The 11,467-nt window shown below is 42.7% G+C and overlaps 1 protein-coding gene across 1 annotated transcript; it reads left to right on the top strand.

Annotated features, from left to right (window-relative positions):
* Positions 1–3,970: 3,970 nt before the first annotated feature.
* On the top strand, positions 3,971–10,913 carry FAM89A (family with sequence similarity 89 member A). The gene is made up of 2 exons (XM_045010228.1): positions 3,971–4,255; positions 10,456–10,913. The coding sequence occupies exons 1-2, from the start codon at positions 4,016–4,018 to the stop codon at positions 10,612–10,614; spliced, it is 399 nt and encodes a 132-aa protein (XP_044866163.1). The 5' UTR covers positions 3,971–4,015; the 3' UTR covers positions 10,615–10,913.
* Positions 10,914–11,467: the final 554 nt, after the last annotated feature.

The following is an 11,467-nucleotide window of genomic DNA, read 5'->3' on the forward strand; positions in this document are numbered from 1 at the left end:
TAGTTAGGACTGAAGTTGCATCATGGCAGATGGAAAGGATAACTCTTCTTCTTCTTCACTATGATCTGCATTATAATCCCCTTATAACTGATCTCCGAAGAAGCACATAGATACAAAACAGAGGTTGGTAAAAAATTCCATATTAAACTGGTTTAATGAAACTATTGTCAAAGACAGCAATGATATTTAAACCATGTAAAAGCCATATGAGTCAGAAAGAAAGCTGGGTGAAGTTCATGCCACCTTTCATCAGAGGAAAATGGGAAATCACTTAGAGGCTTAACTTACACACTAAGAAGGATATGATCTGGTCAGTTCTTGAACAGGAAACACTGAAAGACAATCCACGGATGCTGCTGTGAGTGATGTTGGTGATTCAGCAGATGGCAACCTTCCTGCTGAACCAATGTCATAGCATGGGACGGGGGGCTACTGTAATACTGAACGTTTGCAAATGAGACATAGGAGCAAGGTCCTGACCATTTGTGTCATTCTAGATCATACAGTAACTTTTGCAGGTGTAGTAATAATAGCACTGATGTCCTGGACAAATGCCAATTTTGTAAAGTACATTCTGTCTCCTTAAATTTCTCTGCATGGTTACAATGAGCTACTGTGTTATAGAGAATCCACCATACCAGAATCTGAAGTAGGTCCGTCAAGTCCAGTATCCTGTCTCTGGCTATAACCTGCCAGACTTGATGCTCTAGAAGGTGCAGAGCCCCTTAGTAAAGTACCTAGCCAACTACACAATGCCTATTCGGGGAGGAAAGAAATTCCTTCTTGACTCCCTAGCTAATTAGCTTGCACCCTGATGCATAAGATATGAAGTCCCCTTAGGATGCAGAACTCAAATGCTACTGGTAACATATTACCCTGCCTGTTCTACACTGTTGTGCAGTGTATTGTGTGCTCTTAAACAGCTGCAGAGTTCTATAGTATAGGTGGCTGCATTTCAACAAATGGTGAAGTGGTTCATCCATATGTTTTTTATGTGTCCATCTACATATGTAGTGATTTCATTCCTCTCAATTGGTGGAAAGACATTGAGAGCTGGTGGTGCAATAATCTATTATATAACCTTGCATCAAATGAACAGGTACAAATTGGTGTACATGCAGTTCCAATGGTAATTGCCTTCTAAGTGGTTCCGAGGATTGTACTGCTAAACTGTACACTCCTAAGAGTCTGGATCTGCAGTGGCAATATGTTCTGACAACTCCAGTTTTGTACCCTTCCTTGATTTTTATTTTCAGTCTCTCAGCTCTGTTGCTTAGCTGAATGACTATCAAAAGAAGAACTTCAAAGTTCTGGCTTTTCTATGGAGTGACAGTGACCATGGAGATCCAAGATATCTAGTGAGTGAGTGAATGTGTTTGTGTGTGCATGCATGCGTGTACAGACTTAACAAATGAGGAAAATTTATAGTTGGTTCATGTTTTTATTTTGTTGCTGTTTGGAGAAAATAAGAGCCTGTGGTCCTGGTAATAAAGCTGATGGATGTCATTAACTTGTCACAATTTGCTACCATCACTAGTTCATTCCTGGCATAGCAACAGGCAGCAAATTCTGATGAGTAACTCTCACTCTTAAAATTTTGCTACCCAGGATAGAAGTTTGCTGTACAGGTTTAACAGGCTTTTTGTGGTAGCACTTTTTTATGGAGTAGTCTAAATGATGGATTAAAATCAGTGATGTCTGTGAGAGAGGAATCCACACAAAAACCTCCAAGCTGAAGACTGAGGTAAATAGTGGTCACAATATATGCAACAAATGGGCAAGGATATCCCAGGAAGATTTACAGAACAGAGCAGATATACATTCTTTGGCTAGGAAGGTATTAAGTGTTTTGCGATTTCTCTAGTTTCAATCCCTACAAATAAAACATTGGATAAGAATATCAAATTTTACCATTGGATATTTTGATATATTTTGTGACATTCCAACTAGAAATGGGAATTTTCTTTTAAGTGAGATGCATGGCAGCTATACAGACTTACAGATCAGATAAACAAGATAATGCTACACATTTTCAAAGAGGCAGAACTTGGCCATTCTCTTTCCCAGTTCTTGAGACTTGAATAGCTTTTAATAGTCGCTTGTGTTTGTTGTCACTTCACTTGACCAAGGATGTAAAATATTTGATGATACTAGCCATGCCTGTCCACAATCTATTTTGTCCTTAAGAACAACCCTCAGGCTAGAAAAAGAATCCTATTCTCAGGCTGCCAGAGACAACCAAAACCTCATCCAAACCTAAGACAGAAAATATATTGCCTCTATATAAATCCATGGTACACCTACATATTGAATACTGCATGCAGATGTGGTTGCCCCATCTCAAAAGAGATATATTGGAATTGGTAAAGGTACAGAAAAGGACAACAAAAATGATTAAGGGTGTGGAACAACTTCTAAATGAGGAGAGAGATTAATAAGACTGGGACTTTTCAGCTTGGAAAAGAGATGACTGGGGGGTATGATAGAGGTCTATAAAATCATGACTGGTGTGGAGAAAGTAAATAAGTGTTATTTACTTTCTCTCGTAACACAAGAACTAGGGGGTCACCAAATGAAATTAATAGGAAGCAGATTTAAAACAAACAAAAGGAAGTATTTCTTCACACAACACACAGTCAATCTGTGGAACTCATTGCCAGGGGATGTTATTAAGGCCAAGACTATAACAGGGTTCAAAAAAAGAACTAGATAAATTCATGGAGGATAGGTCCATCAATGGCTATTAGCCAGGATGGGCAGGGATGGTGTCCCTAGCTTCTGTTTGCCAGAAGCTGGGAATGGGCAACAGGGGGATCACTTGATGATTACCTGTTCTGTTCATTCCCTCTGAAGCACCTGGAATTGGCCACGGCCAGAAGATAGAAGACCTCTGGTCTGACCCAATATGGCTGTTATTATACAAGCGAAACAGGCAGCTGATTTTCATTTCTAGATCCCTTTTGCTGTCTCCACTCTATGCCCCATCTCCCTTATACATACTCAGACTCCCTTCTTCTATCTCACACCTATGTCACATACTCTATTCTGCTCTCATACCCTACCCTTCTTCTCACTTACACATACCCAGATCACTTTCTCCTCATTCACATACACAAATACCCCCCACTATGTATATCTAGATCTTTACAAAGGCCCCATTGCCTTTTTAGCTGAGGTCTCACAAGGATTTAAAAAAAACCTCACAAATGCAGTCTCGCTATTCTCCCACCTATAGAGGAAACAGTTTGATTAATTTATAGACTTGTGCATGTCTTGTGTGTCAATATGGGTGTGAGTGAAGGAAGAACCTATTGTAGAAAAGCTAAGTTAAAGAGATGAGTTTTGCATTCAGTCCTAAATACGGTGAGGTGCCAGGTCATTCTTATCATTGCTGGGATGAGGCCCAGAGTAGAGTGACCAGATAACAAGTGTGAAAAATCAGGACACGTTTTTTTCCAGGGGGGATGGAGCGGGATAGTTGCATGTGTAAGACAAAGCCCCTATTGTCTTTGTCCCGGTATCATTGGGATGTCTGGTCGCTCTAGGCCCAGCTCTCCTGGGGGGTCTGTCCCTTACCGGGCCACTCTGGGGCCTCCTCATCTCTGGGAAGCTGCACAGCCCCGGTGGAGTGGAGCTGTGTGGGAAGGAATCGCTGTCCAGGGAGAACTGAGCGCTCAGGTAGCCGGGGCTGGGCCCACGGAAGCCTTTCGATGGCAGTGCAGCAAACGTGGCACCCTGGGCACGAAAAGGGAGGGGTGCCCGGCGCTGCTAACTGCCCGGCTGCTGAACTTGTATCCCTAGTGACCCCCCCAACCCCCTTCTCCCTCCCTCGGTTCCCCTCGTCACCCCGCCCCCTACAACCCCGCCCCTGTCCTCTCCGCTCCGGCCCGGAGGCGGGGCCGGCCCGTAGGGGCGGGCTCCGGCGCTGGGACTGGGAACCGCTCGGACCCAAGGGGGCGGCGGCTCCTTCTCAGCGGCTGGCGCTCTGAACGGCGGCAGCAGCAGCAGCAGCAGCATGAGCGGGCCGGAGAGCGGCGGGGGGCCGGGGCTGCCGCCGCTGCCCAAGAGCCTGAGCGGGCTGCTGAACTCCTCCTCGGGCGGCGGCGGGCGCTGGCGGGACCTGGAGCGGCTCTACGCGCAGAAATCCCGCATCCAGGACGAGCTGAGCCGGGGGCGGGCGAGCAGCGGCGGCGGCCGAGGCTCCCCCCGGCCGCCCAACCTGGACGCGGCGCTGGCCCTGCTCCGCAAAGAGATGGTGAGTGAGGGCTGCGGGGGCTCGTCCCGCACCGCAGAGCCCCCGGGGGAGCTCCCGCCCGACCCCCCCACGCAGCTGCCGGCCCGCTGGGGAGGAAATCACGCCCCGCCGCCTAGAAAGCGCCGCACGCGGAACTGGGAGTGAGGCCCCCACCGAGCGCCCCGCCGGTCTAGCCGCGGCCGTGCTGGGGTGGGGCTGGAGTTTGGTCGCATGAAGGAGGCAGTGGATGGGGCCCCACCGGCGGCGGAGCGGGGGGCGCCTGGTCTGAGGCTCGCACTGGGGGAAAGGTGTGGGCATGAGATTTTGTAGCTGGGCCCATGGGTGCTGGGGTTGTTGCCGCACCTCTGGCTTGAAGTGGTTTCCATCATAGCTGGGGTTTACAGTTTGGTTGGATGGCTCTCAGCAACCCCCCCCCCCCATACAAGTTCCAGCACCCCTGGCCGGAACAACTGTTAGTTGGATCAGACCCTGTGCTCGCTGACGCTGGGGGGTGGCCACGTCCAGAGTCAGCCTCGCCAAACCCCCCCCCCCCATTGTTTTTAAAAAGCCATTGCATGAAAACAGGGTCCAAGCGGCTTAAGCTTTTAAGGCTTGTGGTGGCTAAAGTATCCACATTAGTTTTGAAAATGAGGTCAGCTCCTAAATCACTGATATTTTCAGGAGACTATTACCCTGTGCGCTCTCCAAGTAGCATAAATACAATGTAAATCAAGCAACTGAAGTAGTTTCTACAGAGGCATAATAATACTAAAAAAAGTTATGAACACCCATAATAGTTACTTTGTGGGATAAATTAAGGCTGTAAATATTTAACATCTCCATCCCTACCACAGACCAAGGGATTGTGAGGAAAGTATGCTTTTTGTGGTGCATCACAATAAGGATTAATATACTTTTGTCTGAATGCAAATGACCCACCACGCCAGAGAAATTTCCAGGCTCTCTTTAGCCACAGCTAAAATACACTTTCAAAATGCACCCTTAGTTCAGTTTTTTTTTTCCAGTTTAGGCCCATTTCCATGCCCCTCTCTTTCTTCCTTCTGCTCTATTGAAAATATTTGTTTTTTAAATATTTTCCCCCGTGTTTAGAGTTGATTTAGGAAACACTTTTGCTGGAATTCTTTTCTCCTCCAGTCAAGTATTTTTGAAAATGCTTGATACAGTGATCAAGGCTGCCAAACAAACACACAAACAAAAAAAGTGTCTGAGTATTCAAATGATAAGTTTCTTGTGCGGTTTCAGTGAGAGGAAATCTGTTAATGTAGCAGATAGAGGTGTACTAACTCTGCTCAAGCTGTCTTGCTAACAATAGCAGCATTGCAGGGGGTAGTATGGGTGATGGCTTAGGCTAGCTGCCTGAGTATGTTCCCTGGAGAGTCTGGGTGGATTTGTACTCAGGTGGCTAGGCTGAGCCCTATCCACACTACCCTGGCTATGCTGCTATTTTTAGTGTGCTAGCTTGAGCAGAGTTAGCACACATCTGTCTACTGGAGCTGGGAAGCATGCTCCCAAGTGCTGAGTAGACATTCTTAATATTACTTTTTTCTCTGAGAATTGGAGTGTTTTGGGCTCTTGCTGCTTTGCAAAGGGCTGTAGATAGGGCAAAATCCATGACTGATCATTGGTTTAAACAGGGTTGCATCAGTGTTAGAATTATTAATATTTGAAATTATTAATATTGATGTGGGAAACCACCAAACATAAACTTAACCATAAAATCCTTTATTAAGGCCAAATGGTATTTATAGAATTGCTCTAAACATGCCTAAAAAGCCTAACTAATAAGCAATTTACTACATCCAAACAGTAACAAACCACTTATAAGCATTTGATCAAGATACTTACAAATGGGCTAAATCCACGGGTGCTTAGACCCATATTGGTCAGCTCTAATGTGGTCAGGCAAGAATTGGCAATGCATCCTTGAAGAGTTTATACCTTTTGACAAACAAGTGATGTCATTGCTAAATTACTGACTTCACCCTTATTTCCTGTCTTAATCCAAAACAGGTTTACAGCTTCCTTTCTTCCCACGGCCTTATCTTCTCCCCCCCCCCCCCCCCCCACTCCTTGTTTGCCAGCAGAACAGTGGGATGATTTGAGCTTGTTTCTTTTAAGACAATTTTTCTTTTCTTTGTCTTGTTACTGCAGCTCTTTATAGTTAGTTTGGAACCATACATCCTTTCTACACTACAAGCAATGCTACTTATTCTCATGGCTTTATTTTACTTGCTGATTGGGGCCTTCTCCCTCCTAGCCACAAACTGTAAAGCAAATATGTTATTTTCTTAACCAAACTTAAGCTAACTCGAGTTCTTTAATTTTATACTTATCCACAATCAGTGATGTTTGTTTTGTCTGATAAGGTGTTGCTGCCAGCCTGTAGAATGCTCCTCCTCGATATACTAAGAAGATATTTTTAAATGCTAAAATCTTATTCTGTCACAACAAAAATGTTTGAACAACATTAGTGTCTTGAATTTCATGTTGCAGATATCAATTTGTATTGACATAGAGCAATCATTTTTAGGTGGTTGTCAGATTCATTGTATCTCCATGGCCTGCAAACACTGTTTCAGCAATGTTCTAAAGGGCAGCAGGAAAAAATTCTCAGTTTTTCATAATATGTATAATTCCTGATTTCAGAAAGTGTTAGAAATTTGGTCTTTGGATGGAAAATCAAGTGACATGCACATCACATGGCTTAAATTAGAATATCTCTTTGATGCTGTAGATAGAATATCCTTAGTGATAATCTGGTTAATTAAATCTTTTGAGGAGTAAATATTTTACCCAGTAGAACATATCTCCAGTTGAGGTGCAGTTGTTGACAGACAAATTCAGGAGTCTCTAACATTTTAGTAATAGGCCACCAATTTTCTGTTGGACAGGTAATACTATAATATAACTAATATTCTACAAACTTAATTTTTTTACATTTTACTAAATTAAAATAATATTGCGCATGTTTTTGATGTTTAAACAGTGGAAAAGGGCTTGTGGTAAGATTTTAATGTCAACATGGGGAAAAAATACTGTATGTACCAGCATTCTTCCCTCCATACTCAAATGAAGTTCTCTGAATGGATTTTGAAGGGGACAATGGTAGATATAGAAAGGAGTAAGGTTTTTGTTTTTTTCAGGGGGGGAGGGGGGAGACCCTCTCTGAACTGTCATTTGAGTAAGGAGTAGGTACAGTGATGACTTTCACTATGCCTTTTGCCGTGTCTACTATGAACACTTTGAATGAGCGAACTTTTTCACCATACAAGATCAGCATGTGTTAGCAAAAGTCTGAAGAAATGCAGAATCAGTGGTCTCATTGCCAAGAGCCAGAGACTGTGTTTTTATCTTTCTTGATAGATCTGTTTACTTTGTTTGTCTGAGATATGGAACAAATACAGAAAAACAAGGTATTAACAATTGTTAGGTTTCAGAATAGCAGCTGTGTTAGTCTGTATCCGCAAAAATAACAGGAGTACTTGTGGCACTTAGAGACTAACAAATTTATTTGAGCATAATAAATTTGTTAGTCTCTAAGGTGCCACAGGTACTCCTGTTCTTTTAACAATTGTTAGTACTTTATTAGTAAAGATATATTAGCCCTTTGTGTTTAAGAAGTTCTCTCTGTCTATAGTGGTTCTAGAAAATATAGCACAAAATCATGGACTACATACTGGCTTTGTCTCTGTGCACAGGTTCTACTGAATATGAAAGATGCTGAGTGTCTAGGTTTGAGCCATAAATTGACAATAAAATAGTGATTATGAGAGATTGTACTACATTAAAATTAAACCTGCCTTTACCTCGTTGAACAAAACAAACAGTGAAAAACAATAATTATTAGAATGTCTATTCTAGTCCATTTCCCAGCTAGTGCAGAATTTGTCTTTACAGAATGTTCCCAAGCGTGTTTAGCTGAAACTCTCATTCCATTGGTAAGGACTCCATTACTTCCAATAAGACACAGACCTGATTGTCTAGAATCTTTTTCTGTTCTCCAGCCTAAAGGTTTCCTTGTTCAGCTTCAACTCACCACTTCTAATTATTGTTCCCTGAACAATTCTTAACCTCAATGTTGATGCCCTTCAAATATTTGTAGATACTATTCACCTCTGATGTAAGATTGCCTAACCTTTCCTCTGTGTACGTACATGTAGTAGCCTCAGAACATCCTGCTTGCATGCTTGCTTGGGGTGAGTAATTTGTTTTGATTGCTAGTTGCCATCTTAAGGATGTAGACTTTGCCTGGGCTGCTAAATATTCATTAGCCTTGCAAGGCTGAATAAGATCTTATACTGTGATTTGAGCGGAGTAGGGGTTTAAATTGAGCCACAGGTATCCCACTCTTCTTTTCTCAGTCATGCTTATTCCCTGGAGGGCAGTTGCATTAGTGCTGCTGCTTTTGCACATCGTGCTTCTTTGCCAGGGCTGAGAGAAACAGAGGAGAGAAAATGACGTGCTCCTGATCCTGCTTCACTTTTTGATGGGAGAAAAGTTTGGTGCTGGGGTAGCAGCACATGGACAACACCAGGGGAGGGGGAAAAGGAGGGGGCAGCAGCTAGAGGAAATAATGAAGATGGGGAAGAAAAACAGATGTGAAGGTTATGAGGGAGATGTGGCAGTGGTCTAGTGACATCTAACTTGAGAACTGATGTCCAGCTTTCTTTAAGTAGAGGGAAGCTGTTTGTGGGACATTATTTTATCCCTTCCTTCACTTCAGAAATGGAGGACCCCAAACAAAGAGCTAATCCTGTCTTGCTTTTATCTTGTTTACCCATGTGTTGTATCTACCCATCCTCTCTTCAGGTATTTAAATCGTAAGATCTCTGGGGCAGGCACTGTCTTTTTGTTTAGTGTACAGTACCTAGCATAGTGGGGTCTTGATTTCTGATTTAGGCCTCTATGTACGACCACAATACAAATAATAAATATATTTTCCCTTTCTCCAATTATTAGTTATGGTAAATTTCTTCCCTGGGACTAAACCTCATTAGGCACTATGTGTCAACCTAATTTTTGTTTTCAGAAATTGGTAGGTATGGCAGTTCACTTAAATTTTAGCTGTGTAGCATTTTTAACATATCGCAAATAAAGGAGATGTTTGGTTTGAGCATTTCCTTTCGTCAGCTGAATACTCTTAAAGGTATATTGGCACTTCAATGCCAGAGTGAGGAAATTCTTACATATTAAATGGCTAGCTCTGTTTTTCTCCCCTCTGGTCTCTGCCTGTTTTGTACCTGACGGGCACGTGTACGCTTGCCCACACACCGATACATGGTAACTTTAATTCATGTAATTCTGGTGCCCTAGCTACATGGGGAAAGGTCAGCTCCTCCCACTGCTCAAGTCTGATCTGTCCAGGTTGTCTAGGGTAAAATTTTCAAAAGTACATAAATCACTTGTTTAAAATAGGACTTCAACTCTTAACCACTTAAATGCTTTTGAAAAATTTACCCTTAGTCCTGGACTCTTTCTGAGAAGTTGGCACGTGAGGCAGCTGACTTATGCTGTAGCCCTCTGTCAGGGCAAACAAATCAATGTAACACAGTCCAGCAGGCTACTTGAAGGCAATTAATAGCTACAATCTCCTGAGCAGTGGGATAAATGTATACACCATAGCTTCCAGTCCTGCAAACTTCTAGAATGCTTTGATGTGGGTACTCAGTAGCTTGATTTTTATACTCCCTGGGTTATACAGATTTGAGAACTTTTTGGTTACACTCTAACCTCATTGGTCCTGAATTTCTGAAACAGAATAGCATCTTGCACACAGTCTGTGTAAGGAAGATGAGTAAATGGGACGGATGTGGTCGCATCTGTAAATCTATCTTGAGCATCACAGGGCGTACAAAGTGTTTGAGTTCTCTTACATTGCAGCACACCTGTCTAGGGTTGCACAGCTTTTTGCCCAGTAAACAGGGCATGGTAACATGACTGAATCACGAGGAATGCTTTGCCACATTTTATACCATGGAACACAGCTTTCTCCACAGCTCTTTCATCTGGTTTATTCAGTGGGGTGGATATGGCCTTCCTAAGTACATTCATTAAGCTGCCATATTGCATAATTGTTCAAGATGACACACAACTCATCCTCTGAACCTGAGTAGCTGTGGGGAAAAGTGTGCAAGTGCCACCATATTGCAGTCAAATCACATTTGAAATACCAACATGTCTTTATTTTTTCCCTCCATCAGGTTGGCCTTCGGCAGCTGGATATGTCATTGCTATGTCAACTGTACTCCCTTTATGAATCAATACAAGAATACAAAGGGGCATGCCAAGCTGTATCTAGTGCAGACTGCACGTATGCTTTGGAAAATGGCTTTTTTGATGAAGAAGAGGAATATTTCTAGGAACAACACAGCAGGGACAAAAGTGCATGGATCAGTCTTTCACCCTGTGTCTCCCATTTCCAAGAAAGATTGGAGACTGGAATCTATCTAGACATCTCTTCTTGTGGGGTACACCCCCGCTACCTTACCTGTTGTTAAACTCATTTATTTTTGGCAGACTGTCAATACAAGTTACACATGCATAAGCAACTTCTGGAAAGTGACGTGCTACACGTTTTGAGGAGTCCTCCAGCATGTTTGACAGGTGGTATCATTTTTAATTTGCAGGCTGGGTGTTTCCAACCTACAGATTTTTGGCAAGTAACTTGCAGCTATAATTTTGATCAAGAGGGTGATAACATCCTGAGTATTCTAATAACTCTTTCCTAATTGTAGTGTGAATAACTATGGATGGTATGTGTTTGTCAACAGTACAGATAAATACTGTTTGAAGAAATGATTTGATATACACATTCCAAGCTGTACTAAGCTAGTCTGTTCTTATCAGCCATGTTACTTAACTCCAGTTCTGCACTGGGTGGATTGTTTACACAATTTCTCACATATGTCTTTCCCCCTCTCTACATAAAACCATATTTTGCCATGTTCTTTTCCTCCTAGCCCAAAAGCTATATGTATGCTAGTGAATGTTATCAGTACCTTTTTTTCCTGCTGATCTAATTCACTTTCTTAGTGCTACCAAGGGGCTATAACTTTTACATTGACTTTTAGAGATGTCTTGCATAAACATAGTTCTGTGACTGCTTACATATGTTTCAAAATGGTTTACTCAGCTTTTACTGTATTGAATAGTAAAAGCATAGGTTCAGTCAGTCTGTCGGCCACTGTGTGGCTTGTAATAAGCCAAACTCTT

Source organism: Mauremys mutica, chromosome 3 (assembly GCF_020497125.1).
Source record: "Mauremys mutica isolate MM-2020 ecotype Southern chromosome 3, ASM2049712v1, whole genome shotgun sequence".
NCBI classification, from domain to species: domain Eukaryota; kingdom Metazoa; phylum Chordata; order Testudines; family Geoemydidae; genus Mauremys; species Mauremys mutica.

Coding starts and splice junctions, on each gene's coding strand:
- FAM89A (XM_045010228.1), top strand. CDS start 4,016: ATGAGCGGGCCGGAGAGCGGCGGGGGGCCGGGGCTGCCGCCGCTGCCC. Junction 4,256..10,455: donor CCCTGCTCCGCAAAGAGATG/GTGAGTGAGGGC, acceptor TCCCTCCATCAG/GTTGGCCTTCGGCAGCTGGA.